This window comes from Pan paniscus, chromosome 18 (assembly GCF_029289425.2).
Source record: "Pan paniscus chromosome 18, NHGRI_mPanPan1-v2.0_pri, whole genome shotgun sequence".
Taxonomy (NCBI): domain Eukaryota; kingdom Metazoa; phylum Chordata; class Mammalia; order Primates; family Hominidae; genus Pan; species Pan paniscus.
The window spans coordinates 23,128,165-23,152,020 of NC_073267.2; the positions used below are offsets into that span (position 1 = coordinate 23,128,165).

Genomic DNA, 23,856 nt, shown 5'->3' on the forward strand with positions numbered 1-23,856 from the left:
AGACCAGGCTGGGCAACATGATAAAACCCCATCCCTACTAAAAATACAAAAATTAGCTGGGCGTGGTGGCAGGTGCCTGTAATCCCAGCTACTCAGGAGGCTGAGGCAGGAGAATCGCTTGAACCCCAGAGGCAGTGGTGACAGTGAGCTAAGATTCCGCCACTGGACTCCAGCCTGCGTGACAGAGTGAGACTCCATCTCAAAAAAAAAAAAAGAAGAATGATGCAAATCTATAATCTTTTATTTGAAATTTTTAAATCCAAAAAGCTCCAAAAACCTGAAGTATATTGTATGTTTTACACAAATTCACTTGGTAAAACCTGACCTAGCTGACATGAAGCTGTTTATAAGTCGTTATTTCTTCCACTTTTGCACATCCCCACTTAGTTCTGCAAAAGTTCTCACCCTGATTCTCATTGGCTCAAATTAGTTCTCAGCCTGATTCTCATTGGCTCAAACTCAATCATCTACATACCCCAAACCAACAGTAGTTGTTTAGATGGCTTACTCTGATTGGCCATGACTAAATCTGGACCAATTGCTGTAGCTTGGTGGGGGATGGGAGGAGTGCTATTATTGGCTAGATTTTATCACAGGCCCACCTTTAGAGCCCCGCCCGGAACACCTGGAGGGAGAGGGCACACGGAGTAGTTTGAGTTCTTAAGGAAACGTCAGGGTGTTCTTCTGGGAGGGGTGATGGGGGACACTGGGCTGGCAAAAACAACAGGTGGTTCACCTCTTTTTGCCCCCCTTTGCTGTCTTTCAGGGGACTTGTATACCCAGGCAGCAGAGGCAGCGATGGAAGCCATGAAGGGCCGACTGGCCAACCAGTACTACCAAAAGGCTGAAGAGGCCTGGGCCCAGATGGAGGAGTAACCAGGAAAATCACTGCCGGCTAGTCCCAAGCAAACGGGCTAGGAGGAAAGATTAAAAAAACAACAACAACAACTTATTTAGTTTGGGGAGGGGAAGCATTTTTAGTGTGTTGTAAAATCAAATTTTATATTTCATTTTTTGACTCTTGAAAAATGTCTTTGCTCCTTGGCAGCTACCAGCAGAGACTCTATAGCTGTCTCTTAGGGCAGTATTTTGGGGAAGTGGGGCTTGAAGAAGCAGCCTAATGAACCAACATACCGTTTTGTGTGTGGTTTTTTTTTTTTGTTTGTTTGTTTGTTTTGAGACAGTCTTGCTCTGTCACCCAGGCTGGAGTGCAGTGACATGATCTCAGCTCACTGCAACCTCCGCCTCCTGGGTTCAAGTGATTCTACTGCCTCAGCCTCCCAAGTAGCTGGGATTACTGGTGCACACCACCACACTCAGCTAATTTTTGCATTTTTAGTAGAGATGGGGTTTCACCATGTTGGCCAGGCTGGTCTCGAACTCCTAACCTCAGGTGATCCACCTGCCTCAGCCTCCCAAAGTGCTGGGATTACAGGTGTGAGCCACCATGCCTGCCCATTTTGTGGTTCTATTTTCATTTTTATTTCTTTTTTTTTTTTTTTTTTTGTCACGAGATATGAGAAAGTGCTTTTTGCCTTGAATGGATAATTTTAGGGCTGTGCTCACTAGTCTTTTCAGGCTGGACTGAAATGTCGGGCCCATGGAGCCCTGTGTTTTGTGCATCGGGATGAGAAATGAAGCACTGCACGCTGGCTTTCCTAAGTCACGGGGCGTGTATTGCTGTGGCTTAGTGCAAAGCATTCTTTCTCAGAGCATTTAGAGGCATGCATGGCATTTTTTCAGTGGGTGTGAGATTGCACAATACCCAGGCTCCCTTCTACTGTGGGGAAGGGCCTGCATATTGGCTGTTTTTTAAACTTCTAGTTCAATTTCCTTCCATAATGCTACTGATTTTCTGGCATACAGCCGAATTCCATTTTTTAAGCATGCTTTCTATGGTGGGCTTTTCAAAACAGGTTTGAGTTTTGTATGCACACATTTACTACCTCTAACTCCTACATCAGCTAGTGTGGAAGAGGGTGCACCTCAAAGCTTTTACACGTAAGGACAGCGGCTTGGAATGTGGGAGCCTTTTCTCCAAGCAGACACACACTCTGCATCTCAGTGGCAGCTCCCACAACGTGACTGCAATGTCTCTTATACAGTATTCCTTGGTGTTTTCTTAGTGTCTGGATGTTCTTACGTGAAATCTGCTCCCCAGCCCTGGTCCTTGGCATTTTCTGCTTGAAGCTGGGCTGATTTTCTTGTAATTTACAGCAGGACGCTTTCAGCAGCAGTCTCTTGGGATTTTATCTAAGATGTTTGAGGATGAGAGGGCAAGAACTATAAACACTCATTAATTCCAGTAGTCTCCCCATGGCCAGACAATGGTGATTGTTATTTAATGAGCTTTTCCTTTCAATGGAATTCAGCTCTCACATTAGTATGATTTCATTTGATGTTTCAAATAGCAAAGATGCTAGGTGCGGTGGCTCCCGCCTGTAATCTCAGCACTTTGAGGGGGGCCAAGGTGGGAGGATTGCTTGAGCTCAGGACTTCAAGACCAGCCTGGGTAAACATGGCGAGACCCTGTCTCTACCAAAACAACAAAAAAAAGACAGACTGCTTTGATCAACCCTAAATGCAAAAGCAGCCTCTTTTTCTTTGTTTAAAAGTCAAAACATAAAAAAGCAGAGTATAACATACAAACCATTCTTAACTATTCATTAAAATGGGTCCTTCAACACCTTAGTGGGGTTTGTTGTTGTTGCTTATGCAGAGAGATTATTTTCTTTTTATTATTTTATAATTTTTGAAATAGAGATGGGGTCTCACTGTGTTGCCCAGGCTGGTCTCGAACTCCTGGACTTAAGTGAGCCTCCTGCCTCAGTCTCCCAAAGCGCTGGGATTACAGGCAGGAGCCACTGAGCCCAGCCAAGACTTCAGTGTTGACTGCTTTGGAGGCACAAACCCATGCAAGCGTTAGTTCCAAAGTTCAGTGTGTACCCTTAAATGAACAATGAAGCAGGTAAAATTACCCTTGAAAAAAATCCCTTAGACCACCCATAAATGACAGTGACTTTTTCAATATGGACTCATCATAGCCAGTTTTCCTTTTGAAGTTGGAACTGATCACCCTTTTGTCATCTGTACCAGATCAGTAGTTGGCTTGTGTTACATTTTGTGTGTGTGTGTGCGTGTTTTAAACCAGTGCATATAAATTGTATGTTAAATGTAAGTAACTTTAAGTTGACTTATCATCTCTTCACAGTAATCAAGCCTCATGTAATTCATGCTTTTTAAATTCAGCCAGCCCCCCCCCTCTGAAATTTTATTATGTAAATAATTTGTGTTCCCTTATCACTCGTTTAAGTTCTTAGTTGTATGTCCTCTCTTCTCTAGCAGGAATTGGCAAACTTTTTTGTAAAGGGGTAGAAAGTGAAGATTTTAGGCTTTGCAGGCCATATAGCCTCTGCTGCAAATGCTCAACCCTGCTGTTGTAATGTAAAAGCTGCCACAGACACTACATGAACACGAATGAGTGTGGCTGGTGTTCCAATAAAACTTTATTTACACAAACAGGTGGCCCTTTTGGGCTGTAGTTTGTCAACCCTTGCTCTAACCCTTGACTGAGAGCTACTTTATTAAGCCCTGAGGGCAGGAGCTATCCCAATTTTGTGCTCCCCAGGGCACCAAAACACAGTGCTTTGGCATAGAGTAGGCACTCAACAAATGTGTGAACAGATGGAGAGCCAGCCCTAGTCAGTGCACTCACCCTTTGAGGCTCTGGTTCCTCCAAACAATGATTCGTTGTCTGGATTGGCTGGAACTGTCACCCCCGCAATTCTACTCCCCACCCACCCATGTGATCTTAATGTCAGTTGCTGGTCTGTTGCTCTTCGGGGAGGGAGAGATGGCCTGGATACAGAGCTAAGCAAATGCTTCTTTAAGGGCCCTTAAAAGTGAAAAGTAACTTGCAAGAGGTTGAGATCCTTCTGAGCTAGGAGAACTTATTCCACCTTCAAAACCTAGTTTGGGCTGGGTGCAGTGGCTCACGCCACTTTGGGAGGCTGAGGTGGGCGGATCACCTGAAGTCAGCTACTCGGGAGGCTGAGGCAGGAGAATCGCTTGAACCCAGGAGGCAGAGGTTGCAGTGAGCCGAGATTGCGCCACTGCACTCCAGCCTGGGCGACAGAGTGAGACTCCGTCTCAAAACCAAAAACAAGAAAAACCCCTAGTTTTGTGCCTTCTGAAGATAGTTAGGACATCTTTTTCCACAAATGCTGGACATGCCAAAAACCTAACGCAAAACCCAGGACATTCCAGCCCAACTGGGACGATATCAGAGACCATCTTCAAGTGCAAGAAGCAGGTGAAAGCCCAGGAAATTGGCAGAGCCAGGATTATCATCCAGTACTTTCATTTCACAAATGGAGAAACCGAGGTTCTGCCAGCTAGATTTTTTTTCACAGTGTCACTGCTAGCAAGCCACTAAGCTGGACCTGGGATTTGAGAGCTGCTGCTATTTAGAGGATCTTGGGAATAAAATTTAAACTGGAGTTTAATGGCCCTTTCAGTTTTGCTATAGGCAAGAGAATAAAATGAATGAATGGATAGGTGGCTTTATGGGTGTAAGAAAGAAGAGAAAAAAACTCCCAAACCCCAGTGTTCCTGAATATCTGTTCTCCCCTTGACCACTCTGGGAATTTATCAAATGCAGCTTTGACCTCCAAGCCAAGTAAACTGCTCTTGTTGCTATTTTAGTGGCTTTTGTTTTTTTTAAGACACAAGGTCTCACTTTGTTACTCAGGCTGGAGTGCAGTGGCATGATCATAACTCATTGTAGGCTCAACCTCCTGGGCTCCAGTGATCCTCCTGCCTCAGCCTCTCAAGTGGCTAAAACTACAGATGTGCACCATCACATCTGGCTAATTTTTTTTTTTTTTTTTGAGGTGGAGTCTCGCTTTGTTGCCCAGATTCAAGTGCAATGGCACGTTTTGGCTCACTGCAACCTCTGCCTCCCAGGTTCAAGCGATTCTCCCTGTCTCGGCCTCCCGAGTAGCTGGGACTACAGGCACCTGCCACCACGCCCAGCTAATGTTTGTATTTTTAGTAGAGACGGGGGTTTCACCATGTTGGCCAGGCTGGTTTCAAACTCCTGACATTAGGTGATCCACCTGCCTCGGCCTCCCAAAGTGCTGGGATTACAGGCATGAGCCACCGTGCCAAGCCACGCCTGGCTAATTTTTTAAAATTATTTTTTGCAGAGACAGAGTTTCACTATGTTGCCCAGGCTGGTCTTGAACTCCTTGGCCTCAAGTGATCCTCCCACCTCAGCCTCCCAAAGCATTGGGGTTACAGGCGTGAGCCACTGCACCTGGCCCTGTTTTCATGGCTTTTATTTCCTTTCATCCCACACATTTGTCTGCAGTACTAGACATGTTTTACAAATCAACAAGTTTACACAAGTATATGCAGCTTGTTTTGGGGGGAAAGGAGACAAAATATGCATATTTTCTGTGTGGATTTGTGCCTCTTAATTGTGTTTCTAGTCTCTAAGGTGACCCTTTAACCTACTCAAGATGGGGCCCAGAGAAGTGGCCTGCGTTACAGATTTATTTTGGCATATGTACTAAGTTCCATTTTCTCTTTACAAATAAAGTGTTTTCTTTCTTTCCTGTCCCAGACTCAAATGTCTCCTGGTTTGAAAAAAAAAAAAAAAATGGCCAGGCGTGGTGCCTCACGCCTGTAATCCCAGCACTTTGGGAGGCCGAGGCGGGCGGGATCACCTGAGGTCAAGAGTTCCAGACCAGCCTGGCCAACATGATGAAACCCTGTCTGTACTAAAAATACAAAAATTGGCCGGGCATGGTGGCGCACACCTGTAGTCCCATCTGCTCAGGAGGCTGAGACAGGAGAATTGCTTAAAGCCGGAAGATGGAGGTTGCAGTGAGCCCAGATCCTGTCATTGCACCCCAGCCTGGGCAACAAGAGCGAAACTCCATCTCAAAAAAAAAAAAGGGGGGGGATCGGGTGCGGTGGCTCACGCCTGTAATCCCAGCACTTTGGGAGGCTGAGGCAGGCGGATCACAAGGTCAGTAGATCGAGACCATCCTGACTAACACGGTGAAACCCCGTCTCTACTAAAAATGCATTAAAAAAAAAAAAAAGCTGGGCGTGGTGGCGGGCGCCTGTAGTCCCAGCTACTCGAGAGGCTGAGGCAGGAGAAAGGCGTGAACCCGGGAGGTGGAGCTTGCAGTGAGCTGAGATCACGCCGCTGGACTCCAGCCTCGGCGACAGAGCAAGACTGTCTCAAATAAATAAATAAAAAATAAATAAAGCTGCTGCAGGCAGGGGTCAACGAGAAGGCTCATACCCCATCTGAAAGGGGCAGCCATGATTCAACTTCAAATGATTGCCACCATGGGAAGCGCGGGCTCAATGTTACCCTATTTTCCAATTTTTCAAGAGCTGCTGAAAACTTTTTTTTTTTTTTAAATGCAAGGCCTTCTGTTCTTTAACATTTGTAATAAATTCTAATAACTTTTCAAAGCCTTCCAGATTTGGCTCGTCTGCAGTCAGTTTGCTTTAGAGAAAGTATTAGAACCTCTCGTTTCTTCATTTGCTCATCTATAAAACATAGAGTTTTTCTGTTTGTTTTTCAGACAGTCTCACTCTGTTGCCCAGGCTAGAGTGCAGTGGCAAGATCTTGGCTCACTGCAACCTCTGCCTCCGAGGTTCAAGTTATCCTCCCACCTCAGCCTCCTCACGAGTAGCTGGGACTACAGGTGAGCACCACCTCGCCCGGCTAATTTTGAAGGGGGGCAGGTTGTGTTTCATCTTGTTTTTTTCTTTCTTCCAGTGGAGACAGGGTTTTGCCATCATGCCCAGGCTGGTCTCGAACTCCTGGGCTCAAGCAATGCACCGGCCTTGGCCTCCCAAACTGCTGGAATTGCAGGCGTGAGCCACCGTGCCGGGCCTGAAGAATAATTTTTACCATTACAGAGTTGTAAGCTTCAGAGAAGATAATACATGGTAAAGTGTTTTTTATGTTTATTTATTTATTTTAAGATGGGGTCTCATTCTGTCACCCGGGCTGGAGTGCAGTGGTGCGATCTCAACTCACTGCAACCTCCGCCTCCCGGGTTCAAACGATTCTCCCGCCTCGACCTCCCTAGTAGCTGGCATGGCAGTACAGGCGCACACCACCATGCCTGGTTAATTTCTGTATTTTTAGTAGAGACAGGGTTTCACCATGTTGGCCAGGCTGGTCTCAAACTCCTGGCTTCAGGTGATCTACTCACCTTGGCCTCCCAAAGTGCTGGGATTACAGGCGTGAGCCACCACGCCCAGCCTAAAGTGCTTTTTTAATTCCAAGCTTAAGAAAATCTTGGTTACCAGTTGATCTTTTGGTTTTAAGCTAATTTTTTTTAATTTTAAGAAATTTGAACATTAGTATAACTATGCATGGTAGGTTGAACATACATATTTAGGTCCACTTGTTCCTAAATCCCCACTGCAATGACAGGAAGTGGATTCTTTTGTTTGTTTGTTTGTTTGTTTGTTTGTTTGTTTTTAAATAGCATAAGCCGGTGAGGATGAAGAGAAAGAGGATTGAACAGCAAGTTTTGGGTGCTGGAAAGTAGGTAGACTGTAATTGAATTAACAGACCCAAGAAGTCTGGATCCTAGATCAGCAGTAGAGAAATCTGAGAAAAACCCAATTTTCATTGCTGAACAAGCCCTGCAAGGCTGAGAAATTGGCACGAGGAGGCCTGGCACCGTGGCTTACGCCTGTAATCCCAGCACTTTGGGAGGCTGTGGTGGGCAGATCACTTGAGGTCAGGAGTTAGAGCCCAGCCTGGCCAACATGGTGAAACACCATCTCTACTAAAAATATAAAAATTAGCCAGGTTGAGGCGGGAGAATCACTTGAGCCCAGGAGGCAGAGGTTGCAGTCAGCCGAGATCACACCACTGTACTCCAGCCTGGGTGACAGAATGAGACTCCATTTCAAAAAAAAAAAAAAGATTAGAGAGAAGTTAATAAAGAAAACTTTTCTGTTGGTTTTGTTACAGCATACATCAAAATTTTATTACAGTCTTGACCGGGCGTGGTGGCTCACACCTGTAATCCTGGCAATTTGGGAGGCCAAGATGGGAGGATTGCTTGAGGCCAGGAGTTCAAGATCATCCTGGTCAACACAGTGAAAGCCCATATCTTAAAAAAAAAAAAAAATAACAGTCTTGCTGCAAGTGTAAACCCACTGGGAATTCAAAGATTTATACTTGGTAGGGACATTTTCTAAAAATTTATTTTTTATTACAGTCTGCCTATGTAGATTAAACTGCACGCTCTTAAGTATACAGGTTGATGAATTTTTACATTTGTACACATCTGTGTCTTAACAACCCAATTCAAGATATTAGAACATTTGCAGGCCTACAGAAGCCCCCCTGGACCCCTTCCCAGGCAATACACCCTCTCTCCACCCCGAAAAATGTTGGCCACTCTTCTGACCTCTATCTTGATAGAGACATTTTCTAGGAGAAGAAAATGATTAATCACTGTTAGACAAAATAGAAAAGAAAAGAATGTTCCGTTAAAGGTCACTGCACTCTTGACTGACAAATGACCATCAACTGAGTGAGTAGAAAGCTAGTTTCCCAGTGTAAATCTCAATGCTCTTAAATTTCAAAAGAAAAATGCTCAATGCTCAAGCATTTATCAGAAATGCTAGTTTCTTTCCAGAAGGAGGTTCTTACAGAAAGATATGGTCTCAGGCCAGGTTTGAGAGCATTTTCCTTTTATGGGAGCAAGGGAGGAAAGGATGGAGGGGATCCAGGACTGAGACCCCACACCCATTTCCACTATCTACAGCCTAGTGTTTATGATATAGGGACAGGCACACAAAGAATAGTCGGAGTTTCAGCCCATCCCTCCCTTGTCAGGCATCCCGCTGCTGAGACCTTGTAGGTCCAGGGGTTCTGATGCAACATTCTGCATCTCTTGCTCATTGATTTCATGTCTGATTGTCATGAGAAAACTGTGTAAGGGGCTGCTGGACTGTGAGAAACTCTCAAAAAGGTGCTGTGCCTTCCAGGATCAGCTGTTTCCCTGCAGGCTTCCTCTTAATTAAGCATCCTGCTCAGTATGTGTTTGTAGAAAGAGACAAGTTGCTCCAGAATGTTCTAGCAGAAATATGTCAGCCTTAGGAGTTCAAGACCAGTCCTGGCAACATAGCGAGACCCCTGTCTCTGTGAAAAAAAAAAATTTTTAAGTAGCCAGGCATGGTGTCATGCTCCTGCAGTCCCAGCAACTAAGGAGGCTAAGATGGGAGGATCATTTTAGCACAGAAGGTCAAGGCTGCAGTGAGCAATGATTGTGCCACTGCACTCCAGCCTGGGAAACAGAGCAAGAACTTGTCTCAAAAAAAAAAAAAAAAAAAAAAAAATTCTACACACACACACACAAAGACACACACACAGCTTCATTTGAGCCTTTGCCTTGCAAGGGGGAGGGGGTTATTGTTTACAGTTGACAGCTACCAAGTAGCACTGGGCTTTAGCAGAGAAAGGGAATTTATTACAGTGATAAAGGGATGCCTCCAAGAGTGGATGACCCACTGGGCCTTGGAAAGGGTCTGGAGCTGGAAGCCAGAAAACCATCAGAATTTCCCTGACTCTGCTCTTCTCACTCTCTCATTCCCTCTTTTTCTATACACTGGCTTTTGTCTACCTCTCCAACTCACCTCACAGAATATAGCCATGCGAAATCCCCCTTTCTTCCTAGTTTTAGCCAGCCTCAGAGACTAATTCCAATGCAACACGGTCAAATTAACAAATCGGGCCGGGTGCGGGGGCTCACGCCTGTAATCCTAACACTTTGGGAAGCTGAGGCGGGCAGATCACTTGAGGTCAGGAGTTCGAAACCAACCTAGCCAACATGGTGAAGCCCCATCTCTAATAAAAACACAAAAAAATTAGCCCGGCATGGTGGCGTGCATCTGTAATCCCAACTACCTGGGAGGCTGAGGCAGGATAATTGTTTGAACTTGGGAGGCAGAGGTTGCAGTGAGCCGAGATCACGCCAGTGCACTCCAGCCTAAGCAATGAATCGAGACTCTGTCTCAAAACAAACAAACAAACAAACAAACAAAAAAAACAAAATCAGTAACTCACGGAGTCTCAGTTCACATTCTCAAGAGAGAATTTGATTGGTCCAACCTGAATCCTACGTCCACTGAAGAACGGTAGAACCCACTAGCCATGGCTGTGGGGGTGGGGCGTGCAGCACAAAGGTGGCTGCCAGGGACCCACTCTCTGGCTGGTCAGGCAGTTCCTAGAAAAATCAGACTGGGCAAAGATGCCAGCAATTATCCTTGACTGTGAGGATATTTCCTTTTGGAAAATCCAGTACCCAACTCACAAACAAAGTCCTTCCTGGTACTAAAATACCATGACAAACACTCCTATTGACTTAAAGGGGTTATTCCTCATTCAGCTTTGAACTCCCCACAATGCCTACCCTGTGTCTTCAATCCATGGCTGCTTCTGTATTTTTTTTTAATGTCTTGAAGAGCAACAAACTTTTCTAGCACAAGAAAATCTTTGCATATCATTACATATGTTAAAGGTAGATGGATGGCCAGGTGTGGTGGCTCACTCCTGTAATTCTAGCACTTTGGGAGGCTGAGGTGGGAGGATAGCTTGAGATCAGCCTAAGCAGCAAAGCAAGACCCCGTCTCTACAAAAATACAAAAGTTAGCCCAGTGTGGTGGCGCGTAGCTCTAGTCCCAGCTACTTGGGAGGCTGAGATGGGAGGATCATTTGAGCCCAGGATGTCAAGGCTGCAGTGAGCTGTGATCATACCACTGTACTCCAGCCTGGGCAACAAAGCAAGACCCCGTCTCTCTAAAAAAAAAAAAAAAAAAAAAAGGTGGTGGATGGAGGGGGAGAAAAGCCAGGCTAAGGAGGGATTGAAGAGGAAAGACATAAAATGCCCAAATGTTAGGGGTGTGTACCAACTGGATATTAGCCAAAAACTTGAATCATGGCCCTGAAAAGTCTAATACCAGTCAATGCAAAATGAGAATTCTACTTATAAAAGTGTGATTTATATAGTTTTTGATGTGTCTAAAGCATCACCAGCGTTCATAGAGTTCCTGCCTAATTCCCCCATTCAGTCACCTTAAGCATTGACTCCACTCCCTGTGTTGAACAGAACTAATGGAGAAAGTAATCCATGTAAATGACAGAGGGAAAGAGAAACGATAGAGAATGATAGAGGACAAAACCTTAGATATGAGGGATATTTGAGATTTCTTACGCCAATAAATGTGAAAAATCAAGTAATGGGGCTTTGTTTTCCCAGAAAATGACAACTTGCCAAAGTTGACTCAGGAAGAAATAGAAAAAAAAAAAGTCATCAAAAGTCATATAATTTGGCAAAATGGAAAAATATATGCATATCTATATCTATATAGAGAGGGTCTCACTCTCTCACCCAGGCTGGAGTGCAGCACCTGAATCTTGGCTCACTGCAGACTTGACCTCCCTGGCTCAAAGGATCTTCCCACCTCGGCCTCCCAAGTAGCTGAGACTACAGGCACATGCCACCATGCCCGGCTAATTTCTTTTCTTTTGTTTTTTGGTAGAGACAAGGTTTCTCGATGTTGCTTAGGCTGGTCTTGAACTCCTGGCATCAAGCAATCCTGCCACCTCTGTCTCCCAAAGTGCTAGGATTATAGGAGTGAGCCACCGAGACCAGCCTATTATTAATATTATTATTATATAATACTAGGGAAAGTATAAATATAGACCAGCAATTTCATTTCTAGTGTATACCCTAGAGAAATGTCCATACGTAAGACAAGGAGCCATGTGCAAGGATACTTCCTGCCATATTGTGTGTAATGACAAAAATTTAGTAACAACTTAAAAGTTGTACATGGCATGGAATGAATGAATTAGATCTATAGGCATCATAACAGACCTCAAAAACATAATGTTGGGCCTGGCACAGTCTCTCATGCCTGTAATCTTGGCTACTTGGGAAGCTGAGGTGGGAGGATGGCTTGAGCCCGGGAGGTCTAGGCTACAGTAAGCTATGATTGCACCACTGTACTCTAGCCTGGGTGACAGAGCAACACTCTCTTAAAATAATAATAATAATAATACTGTTGAAATGAGAAAAGCAAGTTTTAGGATATCAGTACAATGTGCTAACATTTATATAAGTGAAAAACATACAGATAACCATTTTAGATATTATTCATAAATTTTATAGTAAAAATGTAAGAAATTATTGGAAAGATACACATCAAATTCATGACAGTTATAGACAGGGGAGAATGGGAGGGGACCTTATTTCTATTTGCAATGGTCTAATAATTTCTATTTGTAATAGTGTGATCTATTATTTATTTATTTATTTATTTATTTATTTATTTATTTAAGACCGAGTTTCTCACTGTCGCCCAGGCTAGAGTGCAGTGGTGGGATCTCGGCTCGCTGCAACCTCCGCCTCCCGGGTTCAAGCAACTCTCCCGCCTCAGCCTCCCGAGTAGCTGGGATTACAGGCATGTGCCACCACGCCAGGCTAATTTTTGTATTTTTAGTAGAGACGCTTGAACCCAGGAGGCAGAGATTGCAGTGAGCGGAGATCGCACCACTGCACTCCAGCCTAGACAGCAAGAGCGAGACTCCACATCAAAAAAAAAAAAAAAAAAAAAAAAAAAAAAAGAAAGAAAATAAAAAAGAAAAGGAAAAAAATGCCACAATACTAAGTCATTAATTTAATGCCAGGTGGTGGCACTATGGATGATAATTTTTTTCTTTGTAATTTTTGTGCATTTTTGTTTTTAATATCTTTGCATATCCACACGGATAGGTATTTTAAAATACAGTCTGGTGAAAAATAACAGCCAATTGCAGATCTATATGAATAATGTGACAATATTTGTGTTAAAATCCATACACAATAAAAACAAAGCTATCTTCTATGGCTATATCTATATATATCCATATAGATATAAACATATAAATTCACAGCAAAAGATCTAGAAAGATATATAGTGTTTTAGTCCATTTTCTGTTGCTTATAACAGAATACCTGAAACTGGGTAATTTGTAAAGAAAAGGAAGTTATTTCTTACAGTTATGGAGTCTGAGAAGTCCAAGGTCAAGAGTGTGCATCTGGTGAGGGCCTTCTTGCTGGTGGGGGACCCCTGCAGAGTTCCCAGGCAGTACAAGCCATCATATGGAGGGGGTGCTGAGCTCCTCCCTTGCTAGCTAAGGTCTCTCTCCCTCTTCTTATAAAGCCATCAGTCCCCCTCCCAAGATAACCCATTAATCCATTAACCCATTAATCCATGAATCCATGAAGAGATTAATCCATTCATAAGGGCTCCACCCTCATGATCTAATCACCTCTTAAAGGGCCCACCACACAATACTGCCACATTGGGGATTAAATTTCCAACACATGAAATTTGGGGGACACATTCAAACCATAGTTCATATTAAACAGATAATAATGGTTAGTTACCTCGGCGGAGGGGCCTAGGATGCGAGTCAAGGTCAAAGAGCATTTGTACCTTATCTGCAAAGTTTAAATATTTTGCAATAATTCGCGTGTTATTTGTGTAAGTAAAAATTTAAACATAATTTTTCAGAGACAACTGCCCAGACCAGCTCCAGGGTTTGGCCGTCAGATCCCCTGGTGCATGTTTCTGATCAGATCAATTTCTTCTCCCGGAGACACCCAATCCGGGTCGTATGGATTACCTGTGGGTTAACCAGGGGTCTCCGGGTTAACCATCCAACTCAGAGTAAAGTTTCTAAAAATGCGTTTTGCTCTAATACCTATTCGGAACCAACCTGGGTCTAAAGACTGGAGCAAGTGTTTATTTTCCAAAACACGGCTTTTTAAAATAATTCTATAGGGATCACCTTGAACACACGTTAAGCAAAAAAAAACCTCAGCGAAAACGCCTCGCAATGTCCAGATTAAATGCAAAAGCGAAAGCATTAAGTAGCTTTCTGGCACAAACACATTGCAGCTGGGTAGCGTGGCCGAGCGGTCTAAGGCGCTGGATTAAGGCTCCAGTCTCTTCGGGGGCGTGGGTTCGAATCCCACCGCTGCCAGGGTTGCTGTCTTTTTGTCCCCGCTGCATACACTCCCGGCTCAGTTTTGCGCGTGCCATCAGCGCCCCCTGCTGCAGGGCGGGGCTCACGGCCTGCATGAATGGCGCGGCGGAGGGGGCGGAGCCGCGTGCACCGGGGCGGGGCATTGTGGGTAAGAGGAAACGCTGGGGCCGGCCCGCTCCCCCCCACGTGTCCGCCGGAGTTTCTCCACCAGCAACATGGCCGCCGCCTGAGAGGAGAGCCGGGCCGCCGCCGCCTCTGCAGCCCGCGGGTAACTGGGCCGTTGCCGCCGTCCGCGCTCGGCCCCCGCGGAGAGGTGAGTCCCGTCTTGGCAGTGCCCGAGCTGGGGCTTGAGCCGGATCGCACTCACGACGTGGGCCTGGGCTAGATTCCCGAGTAGGCCAAGGAGGCCCGCGCCGCGCTGTGCCTAGCAGCTGGAGGCCTCTCGGGACTCGGGCGGGGAGGAGGGGCAGCCGGCTCCAGGCCGACCCCGGACTCTGACTTCCTTGACCTGACACCTGGGAGTTGGGGAGGCCGCGGCCGACGCTGGCGGCGGTGACTCAGGGTCCAGCCGACCTGCCCCATCCGGGCCTGGGAGGCCTCCTACGGAAGAAACACCTGTCCGCGCGTCGGGTGTAGTGGCGGCTCGCGGCAGGGACTGCGTGGTGGGCGTGAGAAGGGGGGCCTGACCACCCGCGAGGGAGCAGAAACCCATTGGACAGCGAGGCTCGGGATCGGCGGCCCGCCCCGATGGGCAGGGAGGGCACCTGCGCCTGCCGGAGCCCCCACTTCGCAGCTGAACCGGATTAGCCTCTGCCCGGCGAGGCCCGGGATTCCTCATTCATTTATTCAGGCAACCATTCAGTGTTTACTGAGCCAACTCTGTGTTCCGGATACAGCCCTGACCATTCGGTCCGAGGAGGTGTCAGTAAACAAACAAGGTCGTTCCTTTGGATTAGCTTTAGAATTCCTTGGGCTTGGAGGCGGAAAGAAGAGATCTTAGCGATCTCCACAGTTTCCTCATCTGTGAAATGGAGATAATAGAAATTCCTACCTCATAGGGTTGTGGTGACGGCTCAGTAGAAACCGAGTGACGCTCCTGCTTGCAGCGTTTGACTTGTGGCTTAGCGTCATTACCCGCTTACGTTGGCAGAAAACATGTTGTCAAGTAATAACAAACCTTCCCAGAGGTTACGTTTATTAGCGTCCTGTCCTTACTCTTCCCCGCAGGGGTCTGGAGGTCGGTACTTAGTTTCCCTACTTTAGGGATGAAAATAGGGAGGAATACCAAACCCAGACAACTCAGGTGGGTCACAGATGCCAAGCAGCTGTGGTGGGATTTGAACCTGCATAGTTTTGCTCTCGAGTCCAAGCTGTTACCCACTTAACCATACTGCCGTTTATCAGAGAACCGTGCAGTATAGTGGTTAAGAATAAGAATAAGGATCTTTGACATAGCGAGACCCAAGTTTCTGTCCTCATTCCACCTTGGATGAGTTGCTTATACCTGAACCTCAGTCTCGTCATTTCCAAATTGAAGATGATAAATCTCTATTGATAGGGCTATTGAGAAGATTAAATATAAAGTATTCTTTGTACTATATTGAGTGTCAACTTCGTGCCAGGCACTGTTCTAGGTATTGAGAGAACCAGCAGTGGATTTTTTTTTTAAAGTAATGCTCCCCATAACAGCTTTGATGAAGTAAAGTATGATTGTCTGCATTTCATAGTTGAGGAAACTGAAGCACCGAGAAGCCTTCATGGAGCTTACATTCTATTGCAGAAGACAAACAACACCTGAGCAAATAGACCAGGTAGTTCCAGATTAAGATGAGACCCACCAAGGAAAGAAAACAGAGATGTGGTAGGGCCTGGGAGGAGGTTGGGGGAGGCTTTTAAAATAGGGTGGTCAGGGAACCTATCCTCTCCTGCAGGCGGTGATGATATTTAATAAAAAGGAGCAACCTTGGAAATCCCTGTGGGAGAATAGATGATGTGCAAAGGACCTGGGGTGGACTGGGGCTTGCCTTGTTGGAGGCCCAGCAAGTGGCTACCAGCCTGGATGGTGACGGGAAGACAGAGACAAGATTATGTAGGGCCTTAGGTGGCTCATGGAAAGGAGTTTGGGTTTTATTTTATGTGACAGTGGCAGTTGACAGGTCTTAGGCAGGGAAATAATATGATTTACTTTTTTTTTTTTGAGATGGAGTCTTGTTCTGTCACCCAGGCTAGAGTGCAGTGGCAAGATCTCGGCTCACTGCAACCTCTGCCTTCTGGGTTCAAGTGACTCTTCTGCCTCAGCCTCCCGAGTAGCTGGGATTACAGGCGTGCATCACCACGCCTGGCTAATTTTTGTATTTTAAGTAGAGACGGGGTTTCACCTTATTGGCCAGGCTTTTCTGGAACTCCTGACCTCAGGTGATCCGCCTGCCTCGGCCTCCCAAAGTGCTGGGATTACAGGTGTGAGCCACCATGCCTGGCTTTGTTTTCCCCCCAGTAGAGATAGAGTCTCACACTGTGACCCAGGATGGAGTGCAGTGGTGTGATCATAGCTCACTGCAGCCTCAAACTCCTGGGTTCAACCAATCCTGCTGCCTCAGCTTCCCAAGTAGTTGGGACTGCAGGCCATGCCAGGCTAAAATTTTTTTTTAAAGAGAGACCAGGGGGTCTCACTATGTTGCTCAGGCTGGTCTCGAACTCCTGGTCTCAAGCAGTCCTTCCACCTAAGCCTCCCAAAGTGTTGGGATTACCGGCATGAGCCACCATGCCAGCCTGATTTACTTCTTTCCAAAGACTCACTGTTGCTGGGAGACTTGGAGGTAGGTATAAGGAGCCGTAGGGAGACTTGGATGAGTGCTTTTCACATTGCAGGTTAAAATTTATTAGTGGGAAGTAAAATCAATTTAAGGGAATTGAAGCTAGCATTTTTTGTTTTGAATGAAGTAGAAAACATCACTGCCTGACATATAGTAGGGACAGTTACGGTTATGTGAAACCTTGTTTCAGTTATGCAACTGTATGTATGTTCTGGGTTATTTATATGAGATGGATTTCTTACTGTGGTGGATCTTAGGCTGAAAACTTTGAAAGCCACTGAGTTGGATCACCTCGGCCTGGAGGATGAAGGGAGGTGACACTCTTTGTATCAACCCAGATGTACTATCCAGAGGAAGGAGCCCCAGCTCTCTAGCTGACAGGGCACCTCAGCCTCCCTGATCCCTGGCAGGACAGAGGCCAACAGGGCATAGCAATAGCCAAGAAAGAACAATTGCGTCTTGGGAACCTCCCAGGCCCCAGCCTCTCAGTTGTCCACTGCCCAGCTGCAGAGAAGGCAGGAGCTTGACATATCTGTGGCACTTGGCAGCCGGTGCAGATGGGGTGAGGCCTTGGGCTCTCCGCTCTACACTGCCCTCTGTCTGCACAGCAGACAGTCGAGATGCACTGAAACTGTCCAGATGCGACTCCTGATTTTCATTCCATCCTCCATCTCTGGGACTGTTACGATAGCTGTTTCCCTGAAGTTTCTCTTTCTACCCGCTCCATGTCTTCCTCTGCCCGAAATCCTTCTGTAGCTTCCTATTAAATAGCATTCCCATGGTTCATTTATTTAGACAACAAACATGTATTGAGTGCCTGCTGTGTACTAGGCACTTGGGGTACCACAAGGGAAAAAATAGACCAAAATCTCTGCCTTCACATAGCTTACAGCTTAGTGGCAATAGAGATGGGCACAGATGCAGAGCTGTAAACTGTCACATGGTGATAGACACCTGCTATGGAGAAAACCAGAGCAGAGAAGGGAATTGAGGGGTGGGGGAGGCAGTTTGCAATGTGATTTGGAGAGGGAAGGTCTTAGCCATAAGGTGACATTTGAGCAAAAACCGGAAAGAGGTGAAGGGGGGACCATGAGGTTATCGGGGGGGTAGAGCAGCTACAAAGCCCCAGAAGTGGGTTTGGAGCAGAGAGGAGGGTAGGAGGCTTGTGGGAGATGAGGTCTGGCAGGTCAAGGGGCAGGAGATTGTTTAGGGTTTACATGGGATGATAAAGACTTTGGCTTTTGTCTAGGTGTGGTGGCTCATGCCTGTAATCCCAGCACTTTGGGAGGCCAACACAGGTGAATCACTTGAGGCCAGGAGTTCGAGACCAGCCTGGCCAATATGGCAAAGCCCCGTCTCTACTGAAAATACAAAAATTGAGCGGATGGTGCATGCCAATTATTGCAGCTATTTGGGAGGCTGAGGCAGGAGAATCACTTGAACCTAAGAAGCAGAGGTTGCAGTGAGTCAAAATCACGGCAAAGCACTTCAACCTGGGTGACAGAGCAAGACATGTCTTAAAAATAAATAAATATTAGATAGTTCAAATGTTAAGTAGATCAGACAAAAATCATGCTGGTCTCAGCCGGGCGCAGTGGCTCATGCCTGTAATCCCAGCACTTTGGGAAACCAAGGCGGGCAGATCACCTGAGGTCAGGAATTCAAGACTAACCTGGCCAACATGGCAAGTCCCTGTCTCTACTAAAAATAGAAAAATTAGCCGGGCCTGGTGGTGCATGCCTGTAATCCCAGCTACTTGGGAGGCTAAGGCAAGAATCGCTTGAACCCGGGAGGCAGAGGTTGCAGTGAGCCGATCGTACCACTGCACTCCAGCCTGGGTGACAGAGCAAGACTCCATCTCAAGAAAAAAAAAAAAAAAAAAATTCATGCTAGTCTCACCCAAGAGCAGAGGTTTGGGAACTGCTGAGGCCTGGGGGTGCCTGAGTACCATCCTACCTATGACCACCCCTCTTCTCTTTGGGTATGTGAAGGGGCAGACCAGCTGAAATACTCAACCTGCCCCGTGGAGACCTACAGCCTTCCCTCTTCCTGGAATTTCTCCTCCCCTCTGTTGTCATGGCTTGCCCAAAGCTCTCTCTTCTTCCAGGCGCACCTCACGTGCCTCCTCCCCAGCAGAAAGGCCTTTCCCGCCTCTCAACTCCCCTACCTGTACCTGTCACCTGAGGTCAGACAGCCTGGATTTGAAGTCCAGTTCATCATCCTGCTTGCTATGTGACTTTGGGTCAAAATGCACACAGTATCTCTGAGTTCCAGTCTGTTCATTATAAAACAGTGACAATCACCACACCTCATAGGGTCATTGTGTTGAATACAGGACAGAAGAGTGTGTGAAGAGGTCATTTTTAGACCAAAAACACAGAAGAGTCATCTCACTCACGATTCGAGTTAAAGTCAGCTTGAAAATCAAATATCAGAGAGCTTTGGACTGTCTGTCTTCCTATTCAACTTCTGGCTCCTCTTTAAAGCGTCCCCAGGGCCCTCAGTTCTCCAGTGTTTTAATCATGGCTGGGACCAGCCAACCTCTATCCTTCTGTCTGGCAGTGAATTCTCTGTGAGCAGAGAAGAAACCATTAAAGCCAGTCATTTGCCTTTCCCCGCAGGTGCAGCCCACACGTGTTGGCTTGGTCTACCCGCTTGCACCCGCTGCTTGAGTGTTTCTTTTTTCTTTATTTCTTCTGGCTGATGGGGTATAGGGTTGGTCATCCATTGTTGACTTCAATGTAGATGTAGAAAAAAGGTCGGTTGGTTGGTTGTGGGCTCCCCCTCCCAGTGCAGGGCCTGTTGCAGAATAGGCACAAGGAAATGTTGGTTGAACGACTGATGGTCCCAGTCTCTCGCCCTCCTTTGCAGATCGAGCTGAAGGACTGCGCGGCTGGCTCTCCTCTAGTATGGCCAATGAAGAGGATGACCCAGTTGTACAGGAGGTAACTGCTGCTCTCTGTCCCCTGCCGCCGGGGCTACAGGCAGTGGAATTGGGTCCTTTCCATGTGTCCTCAGGCCAGTCTGGGACCTGTTGATGTTCTGGGACCCCTAACCCTTGCTGTTCCCTCTGCCTGGTCCCCTCTGCTGTCCCCCAGACCCCTGCGTGGCTGACCTCTCCCTTCCTTCAGGTCTCTGATCTGGCATCACCTCATCAGGGAGGCCTTCCCTGACTGCCCTTCCACACCCAGCTCCCCTCCTGCACCCTCCTGTGCCTCTCTCTGCCCTTACCTTGGCCGTAACTCATACTTGGCCTAGCCCCTGTCATCCCCTAGATATCAGTTGATTGCTTTCTTTCCCGTCCACTGCTGTGCCGCAAAGCCGAGTATAGTGCCTGACACCCAGGTACCCGGCGACTATTTGGTGAATGAATGAATGAATAAATGGGCTCAGCAGTCCCTCCTTCCCAGGCTTACACAGATGTAGTCATTCAGCAGCTGTTCACTGGACCACTGTGTGCTGGGGGCTGTGACACATCAGTGAGCAGGGCAGGGTCCCCTTCCCTGGGAAGCTAATGGGCTGTGGGCAAGACTGATGAGGCAGGAGTCTCCGGGTACAGGCAGTGGGAGGCAGATTTCCCTTTTTTTTTTTTTTTTTTTTTTTTTGGAGACAGAGTCTTGCTCTGTTGCCCAGGCTGGAGTTCAGTGGCGCCATCTCGGCTCACTGCAACCTTCACCTCCCAGGTTCAAGCGATTCTCCTGCCTCAGCCTCCTGAGTAGCTGGGATCACAGGTGCCCATCACCACACCCGACTAATTTTTTTTTTTTTTTTTTTTTTGAGGCGGAGTCTCACTGTCTCCCAGGCTGGAGTGCAGTAGTGTGATCTTGGCTCACTGCAGTCTCTGCCTCTGGGTTCAAACGATTCTTGTGCCTCAGCCTCCTGAGTAGCTGGGATTACAGGCGCCCGCCACTACACCTGGCTAATTTTTGTATTTTTAGTAGAGATGGGATTTCACCATGATAGCCAGGCTGGTCTCGATCTCCTGACCTCAAGTGATCACCCACCTTGGGCCTCCCAAAGTGCAGAGATTACAGGCATGAGCCACCATGGCCGGCCCAGGTTTCCCTTCTAAGAGAAAGCTGTTGATAGTAAAACTCACCTTTCAGAATCCTTTTAACCCAGGACTTAGACCTTTGGAAGGCAAAAGGCAAAAAGTAACTGCATCTGCCTTCAGCCTCCTTATATGCGGAGCCTGACCTCCAGTGGGAAGGGCAGGGGCAAGGAGAAGGTCCTCGGAGATTTGGGGGATGTTGCTAAGTTATTAGATGTGAGTTATTTAGATGCATTTAAGCTGCATCTACACTGCAGTAGCAGGAGTTACAATAGGGGGGTTGGTGATGGGATAGAAGAGTCCGAGGGACTCCGAGGACAGAGGCAGTGCCCTCTGCAGCCAGGGGGCCTGGAATGCTTCCTGCCCAAGTTGTGCCTCAGCCAAGTCCTTGGAGGAGCGAGCAGTCAAGGCTCAGGGGAGGCATGTGTGAAGGGCTCTGTAGGTATAGGGAAAAGCATGTGCAAAGGCCCAGGGGCAGGAGAGCATGTGGTTTATAGGAGGAGTTAGGAAGCAGGAAGGTAAACTGCTGCGTGGCAGGGTGGGGGTGGTTACTGTTGGGAAGAAAGGAAGTGGAGCCATCAGTCACAAAGGGCCTTGCAGACCCCCTAAGAAGGGGTGACAGGCTGGTCCAGGAGGGGCAGGTGGAGGGCCCAACCAGGAGGCACAGGCATAGGTGAGCCCTCGCCTGCCTGCCTCTCAGAAGAGCATTTGCCCAGGCTGTAGGACGTTTCCCGATCAGTGCGGCCCCAGGGAAGATGTGTGCTTACTGGGGGATTGTGAACTTGGGTGGGGGTACCAGGTGAACTCTTGCCCTGGTTCCCCTGGGAGCTTTCAGGAGGGATTCCTGAATATACCCAGTGTGCAGCCTTGGATCCCCTTGCTTTTAGCATGAGCTGAGCTATTTCCTCCTTCCCCAAACTGCTTCCCTGAGCCACTGCCCTTAACTGAAGCTGGAAGCGCTGGCATAGCCCGGGGAGGTCAGCACTGTGTCCAGTCTCCCGGTTAAGTCGTCTTCCCTTCTTCCCAGATCGATGTGTACTTGGCCAAGAGTCTGGCAGAAAAGCTGTATCTATTTCAGGTAATTATGGGACTTGAAGGTAAAGAGGGGAGAAGCAGGTGTGGATGGGTGGTGTGGACTCAGGAACACGGGCAGGAAACGATGGGAAACCTCAGCTAGGGTTCTCGGTGTGGAGAGTGTCATGGGGTCTCTTTGCTTTCGTGGGTGGGTTAATATTGGTCTCATTTCAAAGATGGGAAAACTGAAGGAACACAGGAGAGGCAGAAGTGTGCAGCAGTTAAAGCTGGGGCTCTGGGGTCAGACCGGATTGAGATCCAACTCCATCACACCATAGCTGCGAGACCGTGGGCAAGTTTCTTAATCCTTCTGTGCCTCACTTTCCTCACTTGCAAAGTGGTGATGGTGATAATGCCTGCCTCATAGGTCCCCAGGAGGACAGGCTGAGTCCACAGTGAAGTGTTTAGGATGCCGCCTGGCAGAGAGTTGGTGCCAGTGATGATGGCCGCTGTTGTCATGGAGGCTCCAAGGGGCAGCTCCATGGCAGCGTCTGTGAGCCCTCAGTCCTGCCAGCTGCGAGGGCCCCGGGTTGCTACCTCTGCCCCCTCCCCTTGCTGCTGGGCCAGCAGCTTGTCATTGTGGCCAACACGTATTGAGCATTGACCGTATGCAGACTGTTGAAAGCATTTACCTCAGTTACCTCTTTAACCCCACAATAACCCTATGGTGGTGATTATTACATTTTATAACCGATATATTGAGATAGAATTTACACACCACACAGTTTCCCCATTTCAGTGTGTAATGCAATGGATTTTAGTCTACTCGTGGGGCTGTGCAACCAGTGCCACAGTCTGTTTTGGGACAGTTTTGTCCCCCTTTAAAGGAACCCCATGCCTATTAGCGATCAGTCTGTGCCCCCCATTCCCACGTCCAACCCCAGGCAACCATTCCCCTTATTTTCTGTTTATGGTTTTGCCTATTCCGGACTTTTCATATAGCTGGAATCATGCAGTATGTGGCCTGCTGTGATTGGCTGCTCTCACTTTGCATGATGTTTTCAGGGCTCATCCACATGGTAGCTATAGCCTGCATCAATATTTGAGCTTTTCTTTTTTTGTTTGTTTGTTTTGAGACACAGTCTTGCTCTGTTGCCCAGGCTGGAGTGCAGTGGCTTGACTGCGGCTCACCACAACCTCCGCCTCCCAGGCTCAAGTGATTCTGCCTCAGCGTCCTGAGTAGCTGGGACTACAGGCACGCGCCACAAGCCCGGCTAATTTTTGTATTTTTAGTAGAGATGGGGTTTCACTATGTTGGCCAGCCTGGTCTCGAACTCCTGACCTTGTGATCTGCCCGCCTCGGCCTCCCATAGTGCTGGGATTACAGGTGTGAGCCACCGCTCCCAGCCAATATTTGATCTTTTACTGATGAATAATGTTCCATTGTATGGGAGACCACAGTTTGTTTATCCATTCATCAGCTGATGGGTATTTGGGTTATTTCTACTTTTTGGCTATTATAAATAATGCCACTGTGGACATTCACATAGAAGTTTTTATGGTGAACGTGAATTCTCATTTCTTCTAGGTATATGCCTGGTAGCAGAATTGCTGGGTGTGCGTTTCGCTTTTTGAGGCACTGCTGGGCTGCTCTGCCCCATGTTACCTTCCCACAGTTAGAGTCAGTGTTCATATCCCATGATGCACATGAGAACGTGAGGCATAGGGAGGCCTTCACGGGCACGGAGGCCTGGAGCACGCCACAGCAGTGATGTTGTAAGCCTGTGCTGGGAGGGCCTGGCCTCCACTCCCTGGGGTTCACCCTTATGGGCCGTGGGAATGGGGCCTGTCCTGTGTGCCTGCTCACCCTGCTTCCTTGACTGGCTGCA

General features: G+C 47.4%; 2 protein-coding genes and 1 non-coding gene across 5 annotated transcripts in view; all 3 read left to right on the plus strand.

Moving 5' to 3' along the window:
- Positions 1-5,620, plus strand: part of EEF2K (eukaryotic elongation factor 2 kinase) — an 82,660-nt gene extending 77,040 nt beyond the window's left edge. For both annotated transcript variants that reach the window (XM_034939879.3, XM_034939880.3), the window contains exon 18: positions 767-5,620. In XM_034939879.3, the coding sequence (XP_034795770.1) occupies positions 767-876 (110 nt within the window). In that variant the 3' untranslated portion in view covers positions 877-5,620. The remainder of the gene's footprint in view (positions 1-766) is intronic.
- An 8,384-nt stretch (positions 5,621-14,004) lies between these two features.
- On the plus strand, positions 14,005-14,086 carry TRNAL-AAG (transfer RNA leucine (anticodon AAG)). The gene has a single exon. It is a non-coding gene; the product is annotated as a tRNA-Leu (tRNA).
- A 107-nt stretch (positions 14,087-14,193) lies between these two features.
- POLR3E (RNA polymerase III subunit E) overlaps positions 14,194-23,856 on the plus strand; it is a 37,022-nt gene continuing 27,359 nt past the window's right edge. Inside the window, exons 1-3 of one of the 2 annotated variants that reach the window (XM_003807816.3) lie at positions 14,194-14,402; positions 19,774-19,847; positions 21,981-22,031. In XM_003807816.3, coding sequence (XP_003807864.1) covers positions 19,812-19,847; positions 21,981-22,031 — 87 coding nt within the window. In that variant the 5' untranslated portion in view covers positions 14,194-14,402; positions 19,774-19,811. The remainder of the gene's footprint in view (positions 14,403-19,773; positions 19,848-21,980; positions 22,032-23,856) is intronic. The other variant, XM_063598481.1, reaches the window with a different exon arrangement.